The sequence below is a fragment of the Anthonomus grandis genome, chromosome 2, assembly GCF_022605725.1.
Source record: "Anthonomus grandis grandis chromosome 2, icAntGran1.3, whole genome shotgun sequence".
In the NCBI taxonomy this organism is placed as follows: Eukaryota; Metazoa; Arthropoda; class Insecta; order Coleoptera; family Curculionidae; genus Anthonomus; species Anthonomus grandis.
The window spans coordinates 16,079,052-16,105,128 of record NC_065547.1 but is presented as its reverse complement, the minus strand read 5'-3'; the positions used below and the strand labels follow the sequence as shown (position 1 = coordinate 16,105,128).

General features: G+C 34.1%; 3 protein-coding genes across 10 annotated transcripts in view; 1 reads left to right on the top strand and 2 right to left on the bottom strand.

Moving 5' to 3' along the window:
* The window catches only part of LOC126733603 (alpha-tocopherol transfer protein-like), a 71,549-nt gene extending 63,624 nt beyond the window's left edge, over positions 1–7,925 (bottom strand). For all 3 annotated transcript variants that reach the window (XR_007659785.1, XM_050436972.1, XM_050436971.1), the window contains exon 1: positions 7,692–7,925. The gene's annotated coding sequence lies outside the window, so the exon portion shown is untranslated. The remainder of the gene's footprint in view (positions 1–7,691) is intronic.
* LOC126733602 (uncharacterized) overlaps positions 1–26,077 on the top strand; it is a 189,196-nt gene that overhangs the window by 10,229 nt on the left and 152,890 nt on the right. Inside the window, exon 2 of the mRNA XM_050436970.1 lies at positions 19,681–19,872. Within this exon, the coding sequence (XP_050292927.1) occupies positions 19,681–19,872 (192 nt within the window). The remainder of the gene's footprint in view (positions 1–19,680; positions 19,873–26,077) is intronic.
* LOC126733595 (uncharacterized) overlaps positions 19,922–26,077 on the bottom strand; it is a 54,757-nt gene continuing 48,601 nt past the window's right edge. For 3 of the 6 annotated variants that reach the window (XM_050436944.1, XM_050436946.1, XM_050436948.1), the window contains 6 exons: positions 24,872–25,210; positions 20,859–24,440; positions 20,732–20,803; positions 20,559–20,676; positions 20,332–20,441; positions 19,922–20,279 (listed from right to left, as the gene is read on the bottom strand). In XM_050436944.1, the coding sequence (XP_050292901.1) occupies positions 20,083–20,279; positions 20,332–20,441; positions 20,559–20,676; positions 20,732–20,803; positions 20,859–24,440; positions 24,872–25,210 (4,418 nt within the window). In that variant the 3' untranslated portion in view covers positions 19,922–20,082. Of the gene's footprint in view, positions 20,280–20,331; positions 20,442–20,558; positions 20,677–20,731; positions 20,804–20,858; positions 24,441–24,493; positions 24,550–24,871; positions 25,211–26,077 lie in introns of those variants that run through there. The other 3 variants (XM_050436947.1, XM_050436945.1, XM_050436950.1) reach the window with 3 other exon arrangements.

Here is a 26,077-nt window from a genome sequence, read left to right as displayed (position 1 = left end):
TGCTAAAAATCCACGTCTCGTCAATGAAAACTGGAGTAAAACCTTCCGGGCCTACATTTCTATTTTTGATATTCTCCCTTAAAAAATTGATTCTTTTATGAACAATATTTGGCAAGTCCATCAAATATTTTCTGTTATTTGATTTTTTCCACTTGAAGCCTATACTATTGATCTATCTTCTTAAGGAGTCAATGGAAAACTCAAAATATTCAATTTCTTCCCTGAACTTTTCTCTTATTGTTGCCAATATTACCTACATATTCTTTTCTGGCGTACATAGAATAACTTGTGTCCCGAATTCTATGTTTCAAATATGTTGTAATTTTGGTTTTTGCTGTCTTTGGCTTGGAAGGTATACGGGCTGCGTAATCCTGATCTGATTTTATCCCATTCTTCTTTATATTTGCGATCGTTGTTGTGCTCAATTTTGTTGCATCTGCGGCTCGCTGTATCACATTCTCAATTTAAAGTGCAATTCCGTTTCGGACTTGTTCCTTTTCCAGTTGAAAAAAAACCAATATATTTAAAATCATCAGCTGCGATTGTTCATTATACCTATTATATCTTTTTTTAGGCATTATCTAACACTTTTCGAAATAACTTTCAAGAACAAGTTGACAAACCAATATTTTTGATTGACAGTGACGGATATTTCACATAACCTAGTATATAAAAGATGAATAATCATCAGACACCAATTTTTTAAAAAAATTTGTTGTCGCCGCTGTTTGGAATATGCTAAACAAAGATAAACAAAAATGACTTAATTACAAATGGGTATAATTTCGACTTTAAATATGTTGCTGACAAATGACATATGCTGCGTTCTCAATTTTGGTTGCTGGATATCGACCAGATACTACTTTCATTTTTGCACAGATTAATTTTGCGGCATTTCGGATTCGAATAAGCAATACATTTACTAGATTATAATAATATACTTAATTACACATTTTTCTTAATATTTTGGTATCCAATACTTAATATGCCGTCTTTTATATATCAGAACCTAGAAGGATGACACCATTGACACACAACTCGCCTGTGAAAGGAACGATTTGAATTTCCTTTTTTCCAAAATATGTGACCCACTTCAGACTTCTTTATCATTTTTCAACCAAAATAGAGTTTTTAGTCTTAATATTAATGAAAAAAATGCACTGAAACCACACTTTTAATACTAATACTGTGCACCATCCAAAAGTAAGCAACAAGCGCAGTGTCCTCATACCTTTATTGCGAAAATATTTCTGGGCAAAATCTACAGTGTTGCCAGCTGTGTGTGGAAATTTGGCGATCTAAAAAATCCAAATTAAAAATATTAATTATTATTAGTGTTTAGTGTAAATATGGTACAAAATAGTTTTGGTTATTAAACGAGTTTCACTCTTTTTTTTGCTTTATAATAGAGAATGCAACTTAGTTTTTGCTATTTATAATAATTTATTATATCACTTTATTTTCTTTTGTTAAAATTGAGTAATCACTGGCAACATGGAATACTAAGCATGTTTATCAACAAAATATCCCCTCTGTCCCATCTGTAGATGCTGCGCTCAATCCAAAGCAGCCAATGTTTATTCTAGTGTATTTAATGTTCTAAGAGTTTACCTTTATATCCTAAGGGAAAAGGGGAAGAAATTAGCACTTAATAAGTGTATCTGCAAACTGCTTTTTACCTTTTCATATGGTGTCTAGAACATATTAGGAATATCCAAATGATTTCAAAATTAGAAAGAAATTAAAATATCTAAGAGATCCCAAAAGTCAAGAAGACGAGATTGGTAAACGTCAACAATGTCAATTGTCAAATCACTTATAAGACGAGAAGACATAAGTAATATCAAGAAAACACGATCAGTCAAATATATCAGAAAATTTAGTTTCACACATATTATACTTTAATACCAATATAGTAATACCAATACAGTTAACCATAATCAAACGAAAAAAAAGGAGAGAGGAACGAGGAAGAAAACCTTCACAATATTCGAAATAAAATAAAAATAAAAGTATAAATATGTGATAGTTAGAAATAATGTAAGAACACAAATAAAGAATTTAAAAGCCAAATTAAAAAAAAATTATAATAATTAATAACAAAACATTTTTAAAAATCATAGAAAGAACATCCAATTAATATTTTCACATATACTGGAATTTATGAGATTTTAAACTATTTTGGTAAACGTCAACAGTGCCATTATCAAATTCATTATACGACAATACAACACGTCAACACTGTCAAGTCCATTTAAAGTGTGTGTCAATGAGTAAATGTCAACATTGACAATGCGTCCAATCAATTTTTTTCTCAATAAGAGAAAGAAGAAAAGTTTTTAATGTGTAAGTTACAAATCATATAAGGCAAAAAAAATTATTTATTACAAATAGTAATGACATATTAAAATAAAAATACATCACTCACAAATTTATATACATATAAAATAAACTTAAATATTAAACTAACTTCATTTTATTAAGTTTAACCGGCTAATGTCATTTTGTCATGGCCTACTATATAAATTTAAAATAATCAAAATATTAGGTTAGGAAAGGATACATTTTCATTGAATTGGTTTAAAAAAAACTATATAAAATACAGAGTATTTTATAGCTTCAGTTAATATAAAATCGATTTATTTGGAAATCCCATTGATATATTTTTCTCTCTTGCACTTATGGAGTTCTTATGGGAAGTACTAGAAAGAGTATTCGGACATGCAAGTGCGATACCTTATTTTAAAGGCAATTAAAAAAACATTTTAAAAAGGAGAAAATCCAATATGGCGCCCATAAGAAAAAATAAAGTTGGTGATCGAAAAAAAACAAAACGTCGGATTAATTTTTTTTTGCGTCATGTTGTAGGACATAAAAAGTGGCAATGAAAAACTGTTTTTAGTTTTCCGATGTCTCTTTAAATAAAGTCGGTAGAAGGTAAAAACGATTTTGACAATTTTCGATTTTTTTCGGATAACTCGGGAAGTATCCGGAATTTGAAAATTTTTTAAACGCCATTTTATTAAGCTCCAAATTGCGCAACTTTGCCTCCATTTAACCGACCCTGTAACTCTTACGGTTTCCGAGATTCCAATGGTCACCCTCGAATTTGGGACACCCTGTACATCTCTAAATATTATTAGTTTATTACAAATGTAATCAGCTACAAGCTTTTTTGTAGCTTTAAGTATAAACAAATAGATATTAAATATAATTTTCTGTCTTAATTGATGTATAACGAGTAGAGAAAACAGAGTTATAGTTACCCAGATAGATTATCTGGTCTAAGTTATTAATGTTAGTAGATCACGTCCTATGACTTCTACTTTGGTATGTACCTGCAGAGTATTCAATTTCACAAAAAAAAATTACATATTTTTATTTCTCCGTACTTTTTCATAAATTTAAGATTGCCAATCAATGTATTTGAGCTCGCAGTGAGTATAAGGAAAAAGTACTAAGTAAAGGGGTTAATGTTGCGATAATACCAAAGCCTTTGGTCCTGGATGTTATCACTTCTATAGATCATCTATCAGCTTACCTCGGGCAAAAGTAGTTAAATTTCGCTATAAAATAAAACAGGAACACACTGATGCACTCAAAGATCAAAAAGGAACGCCAATATGAAGATCCTACTAGCGGATAACGCAAGAGTTGTTTATGGATGCAGAAAACTGTAGCAACAAAATTTAAGAATTCATGAAGGTGTATCGACACTACTAACCAAAAATCCTACATCAACAATAGAGAGAAGAATCTGCATCTCTCTGATGCATTGTAACACATAAGATAACCAGTCGAAAATCGTAGTAACTCCCAATTCACTCATCTTATATTCAAAATTGCTGAATACGTTCTAATAGCTAAATCTAGACAAGACAAAGAAAAGAAAACATCTTCTGTACGACATACCTAATTTTAAGAAGAGTTTACATTAGTAAATATCAACAATGGTAATGTCAAATATTAAATCAATTTTAAGGAGAGCCGACATTGGTAAAACCATAAGACCATAACGAACCGGGTGGCCAACCAAGAATGGACGTCGGCGATATCTCAGGCCCTTAATAGTCGTAGCGCCTTGAAAAAAAAAATTGTAATAAAAGTGGCCAAAAAAAAATGCTGGAAATTATTTTGAAGTTCTTTGGTCAACCGCTAGAGGGCGCCACAGCTTCTTTAAATCTTAAAATTGCATTTTTGCCAAAAAACCTCCAATAACGTACACCTCAAAATATTATATTAATATTCTAGGAAGATTTCCTCACAAAAAAGTTTCTACAAACATTTCTGTCAGTTGTCACATCAAATAAAGTGGTGGGGGGTGTTTTTAGCTTGAATAAAGAAAACAGCTGAAAATCAGCTATGACTGGACCGATTTTTTTTTAAGTCTATTTTTGCCTTATTTTTTCAACCAAAAAAAAATTTCAAATTACTTTTCCTAAAATCCGCTAGAGGGCGTTGACTTGTGACTAACCCTTTCTGACGGATTATTTCAAAAAACTCAAATGCAACTATATATATTTTTTACGTCATTAAAAGCCGGGAAGAAAACCAAAGAAACTGGTAAAAACGGCACTTCGATATAATTTCTTAAACAAAAGTTATAAAAAAAAAGTGCCCATTCGAAAATAAAAATGACAAAAATGGCGATAAACTCCTATTTGCTTAGATAAACTGAATAAACTCCTTTTATAAAAGTATTTTTTTAAACAAACAAACTCATAGTACTCTTTTAGAAAATCCGACATACAGGATTGATCGTTATACGTTTATTTATACAGGGTGTTAACTAAACCAAGTTGACCAAATGGGCCTATTTTAGGAAAACTGTGCATAGAAAAGGCTATGGAAGCAAAAGTGGCAGGTAACCATGGAAGCAAAATATGTAAATATTTCAGTTAAATGTCATTTTAACGTCTCTTCTTGCGAGTGTTAAAGCGTTTTTAAGTCTCGCTAATAACATCCAATAATTTTCTTGTTAGTTCACCGTATTGTGAACTTTGTTTTTCCAGTTTTTCCGTGTTGTTCCAGTTTTTCGTGTTGTGCCAGTGGTTCGTATTGTTCCAGTTTTTCCTGTTTTGTTCCAGTTTTTTGTGTTTTGTTCAAGTTTTTTGTTCCTTAACTTTTTATCTCTGTTTTTCGTATTGCTTTGTTTAACAATGCTTTACACAAACGAAGAGGCGTTTGACATAATAGGTACTTATTTTGAATGTATGAGAAATGCCACAGTTGCTGCAAGGGTGTATGCGCATCAGTATCCTGATAGACGCCATCCTACTGCAAAAGTTTTTCTTCGGATCATACATCGTTTGCGAACGACTGGAAACGTTCGGCTGCCCGTGTTTCGGAGACAACGCAGGGGACGCACCGAAGACAACATAATAAATGTTTTAGCCTACGTCGAGTTTAATCCTCACTTAAGTACTAGAACAATAGCGCACGACCTGGTAGTAAATCGAACTACTGTTCAGAATATTTTTAAGGAGTACAGGTAAGCGATCTTTTGGATATTAATCTTCACTATACGCGATGAGACTTAATTTTCCTAAGGAGAGTTCATTTTTTGATGATGATGCTTTAAATGTAAAATTAATTAATTTTTACACGAAAAGCACCAGATTGGTCTATTCTGTTGAATCAGCAGTCATCATCTTGATCCAGGTTTCATCCATATCATTTAGTCCTGCATCAAGAATTAAATGCACAAGATTTTGACCGAAGGCTAGACCATTGTCACTGGCTTTTGGGTATGATTGCAGAGGATCCTCAGGTGCTTTCAAACATATTGTGGACAGATGAGGCTACATTTCACAGCAATGGAGGCGTGAATCTCCACAATATTCATTACTGGTAACCAACGAATCCGCACTAGATGCGAAAAGTTCAGCATCAAGGCCGTTGGTCTTTAAATTGTTGGGCAGGAATATTAGGAGGTCGAATTATCGGCCCATTTTTTTTTAACAACGCACTAAATGGTGCAAATTATTTGCAGTTTTTAAGGGAGGAATTGCCAATTTTATTAGAGGATGTGCCACTTGAAATTCGTCAACGAATGATGTTCCAGCACGATGGTTGTCCATTACATTTCACCCGAAATGTTCGGGAGTTTTTAGATCCTACCTACCCTGGTAGATGGATAGGACGGGGCGGTACCTTTCCATGGCCGGCTAGATCACCAGACCTAACGTGCCTGGATTTTTATTTATGGGATCGAGTTAAAGAAATTGTTTTTGCAACAAGACCTACGACGCGACAAAATATGATTGGCCGGATTAGGGATTGCATTCAGATTCTCTCATTTGCTGAGGTAGAGACTGCAGTTTTGTCTACCGAACAAAAGATGTTTCAGTGCATAGAAAATGGTGAAATGCATTTTGAACATTTGGGGAGGCACTAAATAAATTATGTGTATAACATATTATTTATTGTACCACCTAAGATTTCTTAAAATTGTATGTAGAATTTAAATATCAAATAACATATTATAAAGTGTCCTATTTAAAATAAGCAAGTTTTCATCTACATCCGGTATCATCAAAATTGTTACAAGTGTCAAATTATTTTATTGTTGTATCTTTAATTGACTTTTCTATGGTATGGTATGGTGCCAAAGTTTCAAAACTTTCTTATAGAACAACTATAAACTGTATGCACAGTTTTCCCAAAAATAGGCCAATTTGGTCAACTTTTTAGTTAACACCCTGTATAAATAAAACGTATAACGATCAATTCTATATCTCGGATTTTTGAAAACACTACTAAGTTTGTTTCTTTTTAAAAATACTTAGTTAATACGAGTTTATTCAGCTTGTCTAAGCAAATAGTAATTTATGGCCATTTTTATCACTTTTATTTTTGAATGGCCACTATTTTGTTAATAAGTTTAGTTTAACAAGTGATATGGAAGTGCCGTTTTCACCAGTTTCTTTGGTTTTCTTCCCCGCTTTTAATGATGTAAAAAAAATATATATATAGTTGCATTTGAGTTTTTTGAAATTATCCTTCAGAAAGGGTTAGTAACAAGTTAACGCCCTCTAGCGGATTTTAGAAAAAGTAATTTTAATTTTTTTTTTTGGTTGAAAAAATAAGGCCACAATAGACTTAAAAAAAATCGGTCCAGTCATAGCTGATTTTCAGCTGTTTTCTTTATTCAAGCTAAAAACGCCCCCCACCACTTTATTTGACAACTGACAGAAATTTTTGTAGAAACTTTTTGTGAGGAAATCGTCCTAGAATATTAATATAATATTTTGAGGTGTACGTTATTGGAGGTTTTTGGCAAAAATGCAATTTTAAGATTTAAAGAAGCTGTGGCGCCCTCTAGTGGTTGACCAATTTTTGAAGTGTCATCCCTCCTGTTTTCAACCGCCATTTTACGCTTTAATTATGTCTGTCTTCTGTTTGGTTGTCGTTTTAAAGATGCGTTTTGTTTGTTGATTCTGCTGTTTTCTAGGTGTTAATTTGTGTTCAATTCTGAAAAGACCATCCTTTTCTATTTTTTTTGAATATGACAATTTTACCCTATCGTTATTTTTTTAGAAATTATAATTGGATTTAACGAAGTTTTTCTGTGAAACACATGCAATTTTTACTTTAATGCATCACCTTACGGGCTTCCAATAGTTCGCTGACAAAAATACTTAGTCTAATATCTTAGTGTATATTATACATACGGATTTTTAAGTACTTACCAGTAGAATTTAGAGGTAAGGCAAGTTACCATTTTTCTTGTAATATAGATGGGAGTAACTTTGAATAACCCCAATTAAGAACTGATCAAAGTCACCATGACTTTGTCACCATTAAATTTAATTTCAACCTGACGAAAAAAAATACAGAAAAAAGATAAGCCGATCTAGGCAAGAAAAAAGAATACTATTTTAAGCAGAGTTGAATTGCAATATAAGATGACAGTAGTAAACGTCAATGTCAGATCAAGTTTAAGAAGAAACGCCATTGATATACGTCAACTGTCAATTCAGTTTTACATCGGTTAGTAAAGCCATATTTTAGCGAGTAGGCGTCTATAAGCGTCTTTAAGACATGTCATTCGAGCGATCAAGTCATGACGTCACGAAGTCAGGATCTAAGACGCTTTAAGCGTTTGTCTCGGGAGACCGCTAATAAACTCGATATGTCAAAGTCAAAGGGTGTTCACTAATAAGGACTGCAGGATGCGTTTTTAGCAATAAAACACGGGAAAACTTTTTATTATCGTTTTTAATGTTAAAGTTAAAAACCACTGAACCCGAGCAACAGAACAAAAAAAAAACATAACCTAAGTTTTAAATCCTTAGTGACATAGACATGACACATAATATATTGCGTTAAGGTAAGTACACACTAACACTGCTAAATTGCCTAACGGAATCAAATACGTTTATATCCCCCTTCAATTTTGCAATACCTCAACTGACACAAATACCTAAACACAACATTAACAAAAAATAATAATACTTATATCTCATATCTTATCTAACATTCTACAACATTTAATTGATCCCTGAAATTTTTCAATTTTGCAAACGTTAGAGACTTAGTAAATATATCAGCGATCTGCTCTGAAGTAGAAATATAACTTAATTTAATTTTTCCATTATCAACACAATCCCTAATAAAATGATGCTTCACATCAATACGTTCGGTTCTCTTTATTTCCAAAGTATTAGCCATCTTTATACAGGATTGGTTGTCCTCATACACCTGAATTGAAAAAACATTTACATTTAAAATCTGCAGAAAGCAGCTGACCAATAAAAATACACTCACTTAGGCAATCTGATAGTGCAATGTATTCAGCCTCTGCACTGCTTAATGAAACTGTCGGTTGCTTTCTGGTTTTCCAATAAACAAAATTATTACTAAACATTTTGACCGCAAAACCAGGAAAATCATTAATATTGTTGGCAAAATCTGCATCGACATATGCAGTTATAACTTGATTCTGACTTTTCATATCTTAAACCATAATTTTCTGTTTGTTTTAAATATCTTAGAACATGCTTAAGAAACTTCCAATGTTCTTCAGTAAAACAGTTTTGATACTGACTAAAATAGGAAACACAAAAACTTAAATCGGATCTTGTTGGACATACATCATACAACCTATCAATTCCCTATAAGGTAAATTAACTTGAGTAACTTCTTTATCAGTAACCTTTAAATTTAACTTTTGCTGCATTGGAATTTTTGAAGTTTTACAATCTGACATTTTTAATTTAAGCAATATATTTTGAATAAGATCTTTCTGATGAATCATGAAAACATTACCATGTTTCTCAACAGACAAACCTAAAAACTTTAAGATGAATTTGTCTCTGTTAGTCAGAGACATATCTTTAATTTTAAATTTAGCTGTAAGTTTACATTTAAAAATACTTAATTTCTGTTCACACTTACAAAACAACAATATGTCGTCGACATGTACCACAAGATAAATATCTTTGTCAAAATATAAACATGGATCACACTTAGACCTCTTAAAATCTAAAGATAACAAATAATTATGTAACTTTGTGTACCAACATTTAGGTGCTTCCCGCAAACCATAAAGAGACTTATTCAATTTACAAACATACTTACAGTCTGGTAGCACCCTTTTCACACACACACCCTCTGGAATCTCCATGTATATAGGTCTGGGTAGATCACCATTAAGGAACGCAAACTTGACATCCAATTGATTAACATACATGTCCTGCTCGACACACAAAACAAACAGCATCCTAATGGACAGCATTCGGGCCACTGGTGAATAAACTTCCTCTGCTGAAGCACTGAGAGTCTGTTTAAACCCACGTGCCACTAGTCTCGCCTTCTTGACAACCTCACCATCATTAGAATGTTTTTCTTTAAACACCCACTTGGAGTCAATCACATTCACATCATTTGGACACTTCACAACTTCCCAGGTCTTGTTCTCTTTAAGTGCACTCAGGTCACTCTCGATTGCTTTCTTCCAGCCAGTTTCTAAAGCCTCATGATAGTTCTTAGGAATATTTTCTTCGAGATTCCTAGTGAAAAGAGCTGCCATCAATCCGTCTTCTTCATTGTAATCTAAAATAAAATCATCATATTTATGAGGAATTACTATGGGTCGCTGTCCCCTTCTGGGAGGTTCATCTTCTACCACAGACTGTTCACCTGGAACATCTTCATTGGGTTGTTCGACATCAAGCTGAACATCACGATTTATTGTACCTTGACCTGCAACTTCTTGTTCTGTTGCCACACTAGCAGAATCATCAAACACTATGATGTCGCCCTGTTCCTTCTGGCGATTTCCTTCTAGTCTCTTCTTCCTTTCATCAAAAACTACATCCCTAGCTGTGACTATCTTCTCCTTTTCTATGTCCCACACTCTGTATCCATTATCTGTGTATCCCATCATTAACATTTTCTTACTCCGAGCATCAAGTTTTCCATTCCTGTCTTCCTTAGGAATGTGAACAAAACAATTACATCCAAAAACTCGAATTTTATTCAAATTTGGTTTAACACCATACCAAATCTCAGAAGGAGTTTTTCCATTCCCAAGCACAGATGTTGGGGTCCTGTTAATAAGGTACACAGCACTCTGAATAGCTTCATTCCAAAATTTCTTATCCATATGAGCGTCAAATATCATACACCTTGCTCGGTCCAACACAGTTCTATTGAACAGCTCAGCAATACCATTTTGCTGTGGATTTCTTGGAATGGTGTACTCAATATGGATTCCTCGAGCCTTGCAGAATGATTGAAGATCCTTGGTGATAAACTCTCCACCATTATCAAATCGTAGCCTTTTCAACTTTACCTGAAACTTAGCTTCAGCCGCTGCCAAATACACCCTAAATTTTTCCAATACTTCAGTCTTCTGTACTTGTTAACAACCTTAAGTTGCCTTGGGTGGTTCCTATAATCCTCTGTTCTTCTTTTGCAACTTGGATCCTTAAATGTACTTCTTTAGCATCTGTTAAGTACTTACTAAACTCAGGCCTAATCAGATGATTCGTAGCTCCACTATCCACAACAAATTCCATAAAACCATTTTCCACTTGGCTCGACAAGGCCTCGCTACACAATGTTGTTACGAAGAATAAATCATCTTCCCTACCGCTTGGTTTTTCTGCCACATATGCCTTATTCCGGTTTGGACAGTCAGACTTCTTATGCCCCTTTTTGCCACACGAGTAACACCTATATGGAAAACCTTTTTGTTCATTTTTCTTCCTAGGATGTCGCCAATTTTCAAGAAAAGCTGCATTCTGTCTCACAGAGTCTACATCTTTCTTGTTTTGCCTCGTCTCTTCACATAACAATTACCTCTTTATAAAATCTAGAGTAATTTTGTTATCCTGGCAAAAAAACACATCCAAAGCAGTTACTATACTTTGATAAGACTCTGGCATAGATGCTAATAATTGAGAAATTACCTCGCTTTCCTCTATCTTACCTCCAGCATTCCTGAACTCGAAAATAGTTTTCTCATATTCGACTAAATATTCCTGCAAAGATCCTTCAACTTCATCAACTTCATATTCCGAAGTTTTCTTTGCAGTTGCACCTGACTGGCAATTCCACACTTTAAGTAGGTCCCCCTAAGTGTCTCAATTATTTCCTTGGCAGTTGTTTTATCTTTTATCATTTCTAAAACACTGTCAGCCATGCAATTTATTATTAAATTTCTTGCCTTTACATCAGATTTCTGGAACTCTTCTAAATCTCCTTCCGTCGAAGGTGGTGCCTGGTGGAGAACTTCCAGGATTCAATGGTGCTCCAGTAATAGCTTTACACGGAATTCCAATTTAGAATTCCGCTCCCGTCGAAGGGCTTTATACTATTTTGCACCACAGACATTGTCCACCAACACAAAACTTTTTCACGATTTCCACACAACTAGAAACGTTCCCACCTGCAAACTACTATACTGTAACAACCGGGTAGACTGGCCCCATAACCTGTTCACTAATAAGGACTGCAGGATGCGTTTTTAGCAATAAAACACGGAAAAACGTTTTATTATCGTTTTTAATGTTAAATCCTTAGTGACATAGACATGACACATAATATATTGCGTTAAGGTAAGTACACACTAACACTGCTAAATTGCATAACGGAATCAAATACGTTTACAAAGGGAAGCTATACAAACAATAATAAACAATAAATATTGATATTTTTTAGAGTTGCAGAAAATAAAATGCAGAAAATAATTAATTATCAAAAGAGCGAATAGATTTGCAAAAATTACAGTGAAGCACGTAATGGTGAGGTTGCAGGGATATTTTTTAAATCAATTTTGTCTTCGCGTTTATTTCTGTGGAAAAAAAATATGAGTGAGGTTATGTTTACGCCAGTAACTTTTTTGTTTATTATATTTTCTCTTAGGCAAATATCTGCCCTTTATAAACGTTTTCAGGGCGAAATTAATTTGTATTTTGTTACGATCTAGATCTGATCCTAAAAATGTATGAAATCGGACATAGATGTTTTCATGGTTTAGGTCAGTCTTTAAAACGAATGCAATACCGATGAAAGGTATAGTTAATATTTACTAATATTTAGACTCTGACAGCTGTTAGACATGACGTCATTCGAGCGCAACCCATATGATGACGTAACGCTTAAGATATCGTAAGGCAACCGAGTAAGGCGAGTACTCGCTAAAATATGGCTTAAAATTTAAAAAAACAATCAGTTGCTATCCTAAATACTCCGATTTCACTTATCCTATACTGAATTCTTTTTATTAGTTTCTCTTCAAATACAGGTATTATAACTGACAATCAGTAATAAATAAATTAAATGACAAAATTTAACCATAACAATACAAAGGAAAAGAAGAAGGAATATAAACAGATCTAGACAGGATAAAAAACCTCCACTGCAGAACATACTCAATTTTAAGAATACGACGGGGACGATATTAGTTAATGTCAACAGTATCGATAGGGGATAGATAGACGGATAGAAAAATAACTAGGGCTAGACAATAAAAAAGGAACCTGCGCTTCACTACTTACTCAATTTTAAGGAACTATATTCGTAAATGTCAGCAGTGTCAGTCGATGTTAAACCGATTTTAAGCAGAGGCGACATTGGTAAATGTCAACATTGACAATGTCAAAACTTTTATTACAAACAAAATGAAAACTTTTATTATCCAAAAAATTGATACAAAGTGTATGGATTTCGTCACAGTTTTACATATTATAATCTTGGCCTAAAAAAATATTACTAACTACCTAGACAACTAACATTCAAAAATATCCACCTATATTACAAAAAAAGTTAAAATAGTAAAAGTGACATTACATTGTTAAAAAAGTTATAATACTTAACTGTCTAATCGGCTAGATAGCTAACTACATCATTAAAATATTTATTGGCTAGGAATTCCTTTAACTTTCTTTTAAGTATTGAAACGGTTTTGCTAATCTTTATATCATTCGGTAGTTTGTTGTATAGTTTTGGACCTATTCTTAATACAAATTTTTTAGAAATAAGTAGCCTGCTATGAGGCATAGACAAGTCATTTCTAGAACGAGTTGGGTAATTATGAAAACTACCACTAACAGTAAAGGAATTAAAATTCTTAAAAACATATAAGCAAACTTCAAATATACAGGGTGTTTCTTAACCTATACGCATAAACTTGGGAAATTATTGCTGACGGCAAATAATGACTAATAGTGAAAAAAAAAATTAGTAAAATAGTTTTAGTTACGGAGATAAACGACTTATTAATTAAAATTTAAAAAAAAAATGTAAATTCTTCAAAATAAATATTTATTTAACTATTATAGTAACTGTTCGAAGTTATTTCCATGACTTTCAATACATAATTGACCACGCCTAATCCAAGAGCTGCAGACAGCAGCTAATCCAGGTTGTATTCGAATTTCCTCGGCGGCAGCAAATATCCGATTTCTTAATTCTTGTTCATTGTCAACTTCGGTTACATACACCAGAGATTTTAGGTGGCCCCAAAAATAAAAGTCAAGCGGATTAAGGTCGGGTGATCGAGGAGGCCATCCAATTGGACCACCTCGGCCTATCCATCGTTCGGGGCACATTCGATCCAAATGCCGTCGCACTGGTCGCGCAAAATGTGGTGGAGCACCATCGTGAAGAAACTACAAATTCTGCCTAATGTGAAGAGGGACTTCTTCAAGAAGTACCGGCAAATTTTGTCGCAAGAATTGTAAATAAAGAGCACCAGTTAGACGATTATCCAAAATGAAAGGGCCAATAAGTATTCCGTTTACAATTCCAGCCCACATATTTACTGAAAATCCTTGTTATAAAGTTTGTTCGCCGAATGGCATGCGGATTTTCAACTGCCCAAAAATACGTGTTGCGAAAATTGTGAATACCATTGCGTGTGAAAATTGCTTCATCCGTAGCTAAAATGTTCCTGGTAAAGTTTGGGCTTAACTGCTGCTGATGTAACAACCACTCGCAAAAGTTTACTCGAGGCGCATGATCCTTTGGAAGTAAAGCTTGTACCCTTTGAACGTGAAATCGATAGAGTAATTCATGCCTTAAAATTCGCCAAACTGTGACTGGTGATAATCCAAGCAATTGTTCTAGTGCTTATGTCAAGATGCTCTTCGATGATATCTAAAATCAAATTCTCCAGATTTAAAATGCGCCTAGGTCTAATGGCTCCACCCCTGGCCTCGGCCGCAAATTTCCAGTTTCTCTACCCCGCTGAACCACACGCAAAAAAGCTTCACGCGACGGATGATACTTATGAGGAAACATTTTTGTCTTGATTCCCCGTATGCCAGTAACATGTCCATTAGTTCCTCATTTGAAAAATTATGCGGCATAATTTTAATAAAAAACGAAATACGACCACAACAACTGTATCAACTGATAGCAAATTAGGTACTACTAAACATAATAAACATCATCTGGACTTGTTTACTTCTTAATTTGAAAACAAAATTCCACCTGATAAAGTTATTACATTTTTGTGAAAAAAAAAGAATTATCTCAGAAACTAAAAATATTTTACTTATTTTTTTTCACTATTAGTCATTATTTATCATTAGCAATAATTTTCCAAGTTTATGCGTATAGGTTAAGAAACACCCTGTATACACACACGGGACCGTCAAAATTCTATATTCCCTAAAAAGAGGTCTACACGAAATCATCGGTGATACTCCGGCAATTCACCTTAGAATCTGTTTTTAGCTAATAAACACTTGGCGTGCATGCGACGTACAGCTCCAAAGCTGAATACCGTACAAAATTAGTGAGCGTATAATAGCGTGGTATAGACAAATTAGTTGATTAATTTCCATTACCACCCTAAGGTTCCTAATGGCATAACATAAACTACCGAGCTTCATCGACAACTTAGCACAATGAGATTCCCAAGAAAGTGAATCATCCAATGTTAAGCCAAGAAACTTAACTGATTTTTGGCGTTTCAAGCAATCGTTATCGTTGGTTACACATAAATTAATATCACCATCCATTTGACTATGACATGCATGAAAAACCATGTAATTAGTCTTTTTATGGTTCAAGTAAAGTTGATTTAAAATAAACCAATTGCTAAGTTCCTCTAAGGCTTTTCCAGCAGATAAATCAATTGTGTCCATGTTCTGTCTTCGGATAACAAAATATCCCAACAGGGCGCTCACCCGCTGCAAGAACCTTGATTACCCCTGACAAAAATGCCAAAACAGCGGTCGTCTTGGATCTACCAAATACAAAGCCGCTATTTTGCTGGCCTGTCAAAATAATTTGATATAGCTTTAGATATATTTTTAACGAATTTGGAAAAATTTTCTTTTCAAAAGATAAATTTGCCAACCCCAGTAACACCGTGGGCAAAGCGTTCACGATGCGATCGTGTGGTCTCAGGTTCGAATCCTGGCATGGGCATGGCTGTTTGTGTTTATACTAGTTCATACAAAAAACTCGCGTGGTTCGAAACCCACGTTAAACTGTAGATCCATAATAAACAACAAGATTGGGCGGCCGTCAAAATGACGCGAGTCCATTAAATTTGAGGAAGAAGAAGAAGAAGAAAAGATCATTATTAAGATCAGTTAATGGTTTAAGGCAAGCCCCAGCAGTATTCTTAAAAATATGTAAAGGAATGTCATCAGGTCCACTTGACATTTTGTTTTTAATTTTAATTTTAATAATATGTAAAATTTCATTTTCATTAAATGGAATGCTTTACCGTAAAATAACTAACCTGTTTATGTTTCATAAATCATCATAAATAGCTTAGTAATAATTAAATTGAATCCTAAAATATAACTCAGTTTTAAGAAGGAACCGCTTTAGTAAATTTTAACAGTGTCAGAGTATAAAAGGCACTTAGTATTAATTAAAATTCTGTAATCTGACGAAAGAAAACACACAAAATGAAGATAACTAGACCTAGACAAGAAAAAATAAAACCTCAATTGCACTACATAATCAGTTTCAAGAAGTGACGATATTAGTAAATGACGACAGTGTCAGTTGATGTTAAATCAAAATTAAAATGCGACATTGGTAAACGTCAACACTGTCAAGCGACGTATCAAATCAATTGATTAAACCCTTAGCAATAAAATATCAGTTTCATAAACGTCCCATTTCTGCTTCTTCCTCTTTGAGACGTTATTAGGACCATGTACTATTGTCAAAAAATAAATTTTTCGTGTTTTTATTTTGGCTTGGCTCGGCTGTGGATATACTACTAGAAAGAAAGCCTGTACAAGCTAAAGAACTTGAAAAATGTCGAGGAATAGAAGCTTTTTCAATGTTAGGTTATATTCAAAATTATTGACAGAATATATGTCAAAAACCAGGATTTTTTTATATAAGGTTAACTTTAACTGATACCCCATCCACCCGATAAAGTTAACTTCTACATTTTAAAGTTAACTGTTAACAAGTTAACTTAAAGTTATCTGTCAAAATAGTTTTATAATACCGACCCTTAAAGACAAGAAGATACTAGTAAAAATCAACAGTGTCAATATTTACATAAAATCAATGACCAAATACGACATGTTTGAACAATATTATAGAGTTCAGGGGATGATGTTCACATGGTATACCGGGTGGTGCCGAGCGAAATATTGGAGAACCCATGTAAATTTTAAGGGGGTCAATTATTGGCTTCCTTGTACATTTTATAGAAAAAATGTAAGATAACTTTTTGAGACCAATCTGGCAAACCCTTGTCCAAAGTTTCCAAAAATTTTAATAAGCGAATCTTGAATTATTCAATTAAATGTAATTACAAAATTAGCAAATTTTCGGTTTAGGTTAAACCAAACGGGCACCAGTAAAATGAATATTGTCACTGATGTGAGGAAAAGTGTCAATAAATCAGTGACAGTCGATATTTGAAAACAAGTATAAATTATTCAATCGACGAAAAATAGCCATAATTAAGTGGCATTATGCGGGAAACAGTTTTAGAGCAGTATCTGAAATGTTTTTAGTTTATTTCCCCACCGAGCCCATTCCGTCCATTTCAACTATTAAACGTATTGTCAATAAGTTCGAGTCCAAAGGTACCGTAATAAATAGCTGTAAATGTTCAACTCAGGATATCGAAAATAGAGCCGAAGAAATAGAGATCAGAGATCTTAATATTCTACTGAGTGTGGAGAAAAACAAGATGGTTAGTACGAGGGTTCTTGGGCAAGAGGTAAATAAACATCATACAACAGTATTGCGCAAAAACACAAATATTATTCGTATAAATTCGAAAAACATCAAGAGCTGCAGGAAGGAGATGAAGAGCGAATAATGGCATTTTGATGAATGAACATCGCTTTGTTCATACTCGGACACAATATCCCCAAAAAACAAATGTATTCGTATGAATTATCGGACACCATATCATTGGACCCTTTTTTATGGACTATAACCTAACAGCTGAAACCTATTTGGACTTATTTCAAAATCAAATTGGACCCGCCTTGGAAGAAGTTGTTCAAAAAGATCAAATGATCTGGTACCAAATCGATGGTTGTCCGGCCCATAATGCCTGTATGGTTGGAGAGTGTTTGGAAAATGCTTTTAACGGCAATATTATTGGTCCACGGTACCGGCCACTTTGGCCAGCCAGGTCACCTGATCTTTCACCAAATGACTTCTTTTTGTGAGGTCATTTAAAAAGTGTCGTTTATAAAAGTGTAAAATTTGAGAATCTAAACCAGTTACAAAACAATATTTCGTTAGAATGTAATAAAGTTTCCCAATATCAATTTAGTAACGTTAGAAATGAATTTTATAATCGGCTAGGATATTGTTTAGCTGTTAATGGGGGGTTGTTTGAACATTTGATTAATTGATGTTTTTATGTAATTCTCTATTATGTTTAAAAATGTTATTGTATTTTATTTTATTTTTCCACACTTAGTAAAATATTAAGGAGTTCTGTTCTCTCTTTTTTTGGATCTATTTTCGATCTTAAACATTTACAATTATTTATTGCAATGTCTTTGGACTCGAATTTACTAACGATAGGTTTAATGGTTAAAATGGACCAGATAAGCTTGATGGGAAAATAAATTGAAAATATTTCAGATACTGCTATTGGTTTAATTAAATTCTAAGTATGATAAAATTATTTTTTAATAATCGATAATAAGAATTGTTATTGGTTTAACTTGATCGTTATATTAAATAAAAGTTTAGATAAAAAAGTAATGTTAACGTGTCTTACTTTGAATGTATGATTGTGAGATTGATAAAACGAAAAAAAAAACATTTCTTGTATTCGGCTGTACGTCAGATTTGACAAAGCCTTTTAAAAAATTGTTTGCTGGTGGCTGGTGCCTGGTTTTACCTGAACCGAAAATTTGCTAATTTTGCAATTACATTTGATTGAGTAATTCAAGATTCGCTTATTAAAATTTTTTGAAACTTTGCACGAGGGTTTGCCAGATTGGTCTCTTCAAAAAGTTATCTTACATTTTTTCTGTTAAATGTACAGGCAAGCCAATAATTGACCCCTTAAAATTTACATGGGATTTCCTATGTTTCACTCGGCGATGCACCACCCGGTATGTATGGCTATTTTAAAAATGCTTAATATTTTGTAAATATCCTAACAAATAACTCATATACGCTGCACGTTCCACATTCAAAAATTATCGAATCTATAAACGATTTAACTATTGGCAGATTAGCAATATTAATTTCCTAATTAAGTTGTCATGCCTAAAGACAATTTCGACATGGTATAATTTTATTGACGGTTTTTATATTGTCTCTTGTGTAAGACCTCCAAGGTTATTTTGGTCACTACATTATCATAAACTTCTTGCTCCGATAGTAAAAGGTAAAGGTAAAGGTAAACTGTTCCAGTTTAATATTTTATCTATTATGAGACTGGAGGAACGTATTAATACTTGACTATTATTTCATGGCCCTGAGGGCGTTAGAGTAAACGTCGAGACGTTGACATTATAAGAAACCCAAGTAAAAATATAAAAAATAATACGCAATCAAACCGATTTCATCGCATAACATTTAGACTATCGTAACTGGTAACTGGGCATCAATTCCATTTGACCCCTATTATAAAAAATAATTATACCATATTAGTTTAGCCTTGATATTATAGGAAATCTGATCAATTTAACACATAAATATTCAATTTTCATACACAAACGAGAGCTCTAATAGCAAAAAACTTATACACTTCCATATTTTTAGGATGTCATCACAACCCCATCTACCGGAAGTGACCGAAGAATTTATCTATCTCTTTCTTCATGCCTGTTATTACTCACACGAGAAAACAAAGAGCGCAATAGAAGCATGGTTCACCATCAGGGCGAACTACCCAAACATTTTTTCAAACAGGGACCCCATGGAGCCCAAGATGAAGAATTTATTGGACATGGGGTGAGTTTTTTTGTCTAGTACAGACCTGTTACGGCAAATGCCAACAATAAACATTATTAAAACAGTTATTTATTGACCAAAAACTTTACAAAAAAAAACACCAACATTTAAAACATTTTTGAGTATTTGTTTTGCCATTTTTAGTAATTGACACCCCTAGTTATTTGTCTCACTCTCAAAGACACGATTTGACAAAAATTTTGAAAAAAGTCACCCCTGGTTCTCCGGAGACTGAGTTGGACGTGCTTTACTTTCACATTTCGGATTGCAAGATTTCAGCTTTTTTGAGGACTCTCTGCACTTCTTCATCAAATCTGTATATGTCATCACTTTTGCCTTTTTCTTTTTCTTCTTCTTCTTGAGTTCTTCTACTTTGGCTAACGCACAACTGACCCCAACGGAACAGCCTGAAATATTTACTCTTTATTGCATGTTGAAACAAGTTTTCATGAATCTTACCATCACCTAAAGGATATTTCGTGCATACCAACTTATTTGATATTACTTTTACCATTTCTCTGGCATCGGGGCACTTGCTTGGTTCATTAGGTATTTCAGTGCATATATATCTGTTTTTATAAAAAATAGCCAAAATAATTACAGTATAAAGCTCGAGTCGTGCAAAAAAAACAAATGTTCCAAGTTGGACTTTTGTTTTTAACTAATAAATAAAATTGTTTCTTAACCTTGTTCCTTTTTTCTCATCCTTAACCAAAGAGCACTTGACAATCCTCTCAGCTGGATCAGAAGAACTCGAACAGAGATCTTCCTCACCTAAACCACAAACCATTTTCTCCCCTGGACCTAAAAATTATATCAAATTCAACCACTTATACTGCCCCAAGAGACATGTACTCACCCAATTTGTTAACCTTACAAATCATCGATTTCCTCCTGCAGTATGCCTCATCCAATTCTTCCTGAGTTACAGCTAAAACATCAAAAGATAAAGCCTTTATTATAGCTAATATTAATTTTTCTCTTACGTTGAAATAAAGGTCTATTGGCCTTCTTGGATATAAGCATACATTGCCTCATTATTCCCATATCAACCAGATCTTCCTCCTCATTTCCTAATGGTGTCAGATGTTTTAACCCTTTTTGTATGCTTTGCTCTTCTTCAAAACCCGTTTCAACCCTATCAACTCTCTCACATGGCAAAATGGTATCGCAAGACTTGCTTTCCCAATTTTTCATTTTACAATCATCAAGAGGTTTACAACAAGCATATTCATCTCTTGTTTCTTCACATATATTTCGTTCTTTTGGTTCCTCATTTAAACATTTAGTTGCCTCCTTGAAATTTTTACAAACTTCTGGGCCAATTCTTACTTCTTCACGATTACAGCTTACCTCTTCAATTTTCGGACAAACTTCTTCATTGTTATTGGCACATGTGCATTTTTCATTATTTTGTACTGCTTTAATGCTTTCAATACACAAATCATTAGCAGCATCTTGACATACTTCTTCATTTTTATCAGTACATGGACATTTTTCATTATTTTTTACTGCTTCAACATTTTCCATACACAAATCCTTGACAGCATCTTGACATACTTCTTCATTTTTATTGATACATGGGCATTTTTCATTATTATTGACTGCTTCAACGTCTTCTTCACACTTATCCTTAGCAGCATCTTGACATACTTCTTCATTTTCATCAGCACATGGACATTTTTCATTATTATTTGTTAATTTAGCATTTTCCACATATGAGCTCTTAGCAGCATCTTTACAATTGTTAGTTTTCTTCTCGTCTTCACATTTAATTATTTGAGATTTTTCTTCTTTCTTTCTTCCTTTAGTGGACTTCTTCTTTTGATTTTTCATGAGGCAATTATGCAGTTTCAATAGGGCTTCTTTACACTCACTCTCAGACAGTTTATCTGCGTTGGTACACTTATTGTTGCAAACCTCTTTGCAAATTGTACTATTTGACGTATTACAATGTACAGGAGTATTATCTTCTGCTTTGATATTTTCTGTACCTACCTCTTTATCAGCACATGGGCACTTTTCATTATTATTTACTGATTGAACGCCTTTCATACATATCTTGTTAGAAGCAGCATTAATGTTCTTCTCATCTTTACATTTAAATATTTGGGATTTTTCTTTTTTCTTTCTTCCTTTAATGGATTTCTTCTTTTTCTTCTTTATGAGGCACTCATGAAGTTTCAGTAGCGCTTCTTTACATTCTCTTTCCGAGGGGTCATCTGAGTTGGCACACTCATTGCTACAAACCTGTTTGCAAATCATACTATTTGATTCAGAAGTATCTTTGTCTTTTGCAACACATTTACATTTTGAAGAATTTTCTTCACATGACTTTACAGAAGCACTTTTGCATGTATCTTGTGGAAGATCAATACAATTAGCCTTCTTATTGATACAAATTGTACTACTACATTCAGATTTGGTTCTTTTCGTTTCAAGATCTTTTTTTGCAGATGATATCTGTGAACCAGATTTGCATTTCCTTAAGCAATCTAAATGTACAGAAGCATCTCTGTCTTTGTCTTCTGTAGTACATTTACTTTTGCAAACTGTACTAGTACAGTTTGTAGGTTTTTCTTCACGTTTGGATTTATCAATAGAACTCGTTTTTTTATTAGCTGTTAAAGAAGTACTCTGATCAGATTCACATTTTCTTAAAGCTTCTCTACATTCTTCGGTGGGTTTAGCACAATTATCTTTCTTACTATTAGTACAAGACCTACTCCTCTGAACTTTAGCACCACAGGTTCCTTGGCTAGATTCACATTTTACTGAAGGATTAACCGATTGGTCAGAGGTGTTAATGAATTTTTCAGACTTGCTTACCCAATTAATAAGTACAGATCCACATGGGGACTTTGGTTCCGTATTTGCACAAGGATCCGTACAATTGTTTCTTGCTTCCTTCATGTACTTAATAGTATTTTCAATCTTTGCTTGATCAACGCAACCTTTGCAATATTGCTCTGCCCTCTTGGCCATCCTTTCCGATATTTCTTTATTCAGATTTTCCATGTACTTGCGTCGATCAGCCCCATCAATGGCCGGTGGATTTGGACGGACAGCGTTCTCTACTGGTTCAGATTTACACCTCTTTAGGTCCTTTGCTATAATCTTCTGGAGCTTTTTGTTGTTATCCTCCTTACAACTCACTGATCGATGCTCCTTACATGAGTCTTCTTTTTTGGTAGGGTTGCAGCTGACCGATCGGTGTTTAGCTTCTGAAGAATAATTTTTACAGGATGGAGGTTGTTTTCTAACCCTGCAGGTATCTTTCTTGCAATACTGAAGAGCTTTCTTCATCATCCTCGCAAGAACTTCATTGTCTATGGCTTTTAAATAGGCGGGATCGTGGCTTTTGGAACGACGCTGTTTTGGTGGTGCTTCGCACGTGGCCTCTCTCTCTTTTGCCATCTCTACGCATGATCTCTGTCTTCTTTTGCAATACAAGGATGCCTTTTCCATGATTCTTTTACGAGCTGCAGTTTCTTGGCAAACTTCCATTGCCGCATAGCTAGGAGCACAAGTTTTTTCGTATTTTTCAATTTTTTTTGGTTTACAGTCTTCTTTTTGTGAATATGATGACATGTTCTCTTTTGTTCTTGGTTTTTGCATATGATGTATTCTCATTTCTTCGTGTAAACTTAAGCAAGCTTCTGAGGATTGTTTGATGCCTTCCATATCAGAAGATGATGATGGTATAAATTTTTCTGCTGCTTTACATTTGGCTGAAGCAGGTACACTTTTGCTTCTTGCTTTGCAGTCCTTTTGGAGGTTTAAGTATTCTTTGAGGGCCTTGCAAGACTCCTCAGTTAAAGGAGTTAAAAACAGTTCTTCTATGCATGGAGTTTTTTCTGCTTTAGCCTTATTGAACTCTTGGTTAGTGTGGCAAGACTTTGATGGTGATAATATTTCTATTTTACAGTCTTCGCGACGCTTTAGGTAGTCCTTCGGTGACTTATGAGGAATGTATTTATTACGCGAACTTTCTTTAGACGACTGGCTTAGTGATTTTGATGGAGCATGCTCTTCTTTGCTTGGACAAGATTGACTGGTTCCGTTACAGTCCTTTCGAAGCTCTAAGTATTCTTGAGGGGATTTTTTAACATTGTTGGGATGGTTTAAGCAAACTGTTGGTGTTGGACAAACCACTTCTGCTTTAAGTGGTGCACATTCAACCTTAACAGATTCCTCTTCTTCTTTAGGACATTTTATCTTACATACATCTGCTTTGGTACTTACCACCTCACCACTTTTTTTCTTCATCTTGTCTTCCAGTAACCGTTGCTTGCAAAATTCTACGATGGTCAAACTGGAATCCACTTTGCACTTCTTAGGAAATAATTCGCAAGTGGAGGAGGAGTCCTCATCTTGTGCAGACGACACCGTTTTCGTATTTGCCTGTTTCCCATCGACGTATGAGTACGATTTCGATTTAAATGAATTTGCTGACGTGTAAAGGGTCATTTTGCCAAGTGAGTTGAGTGTTCTAGGGATGTTGCGAGGGAACATGTAATATGAAGAGCATCGAATCGGGATTCTCGATGGCTTCAAACGTCGTTCGCCTGTAAAGAAAAAAAACTATTTTTTGTGTCTCTTGGGTGGACGGATGACTTACATTCCACGGCCATTTGGTTCGCATTATTTTTGTTGTAGCAGAGGCTTGAAGAGTAGCTGTGAATAAGAAGAGAAAAATGGAAAGTATTATCGGTGTCTATTGGTAGAAGGCTAGGGGAGGTCAATTTTATATAGAAAAGCCTCTACTAAGCAATTTTCTATATTTTCCAGTAATTTTTAATTGGTAGAGCGTTGACGGCTTTTGCTATAAGACCAGCAACAAACATTTTTGTACTATAAAAAAAATTGAACTAGATCTCAAAGGGAGATGTCATAAGGAAAGGATTAAAGGGGTTTGTTATCTAAGAAAGTTTCTACCATTGACGTATTAACATTTTCCATGATTTTCTTTTATTTACAAAAAAATGCGGTCACCTACCATTATTTTTACAAGGATCTTCCATCTTATTACACCGATTGACTGCTTCGCATTCTATCTTCCTCTTACACGGATCCTGACGTTTACAAGGAGAGCTTTTCTTTTTCTTTTTACACGGATTCTCTCGCTCACTCGCACAACAAACGTTCTCCTTCTTTCCGCACTCGTCTTTATCAGTTTCGGCAAGAAACTTCTCGAATTTTGCCAACAGTTTTTCGCGAGTCTTCGTGTTTTTCTTTTTGGAAGCTAAACTGGAGCACAGGGTTGATTGGGTCCTTTCGCACGTTTTTTGGGAAGAATGGAGATAGGAATCGCTCTTGGATGCCTCACATTTGTCTTCTAAAAAAAATCGTTTTATCACTTATTTATTTATTTATTCATGTTTTGTACGTCGAGATGGTGCATTAATATTAATCCTTCCCGTCAACTCAGGGCTAAAAGTCAACAAGTGCAATAACTTATAAAACATGTGATAATTACTATCATTTACAGCACAATGTTCTTAAAATGAAACATATCGTAGAAACTTATGTTGCACTCTTTCGATAGCTTGAATATGAACACTGTAATAAGGGTTCCAAATACATAAACAATAATCAAGATCTGGCGGCACAAGAGAGCAGAACATTAATTTGATGGATGCTATATTGAGGAAATCTCTTATACAATGTTTAATGAAATCCAAGGTTTGAGGAGACTTTGTGATAATGGAGGATATGTGAGGTATCTAAGACAACTGACCAAATAACAACAACTAATCTATGACAACTGACAACATAAGTGAATGTCCAAAGGCCATCATATGTTGCAAACACGGTCAATAGGCAACGACTAAAAACCATCAAATGACACTTCTTGACGTTTAGCTCCATGGCATTTTGATCACAACATTGAACTAAGTGGTCCAAATTTGACTGCAACTTAACGCAATCATCCGTTCTGTGAACACTTAAATACAACTTCAGATCAGAAGAAAACAATATGAGATATCATTCACATAAATATTAAAAGATTAATGGACCAAGATGGAACCTTGATCTCCACCGAATGAATATTTTTAAGTCTTACCGTCTGTGTTCTACCAGTCAGGTAAAACATTAAAAGCTAACCATGTATACCAATAGCCTCCAACTTTTTAATAAAGATTGAATAGGTAACTCGATCAAATGCTTTGGAGAAATCTGTATAAAGGGCATGTACAAGGTC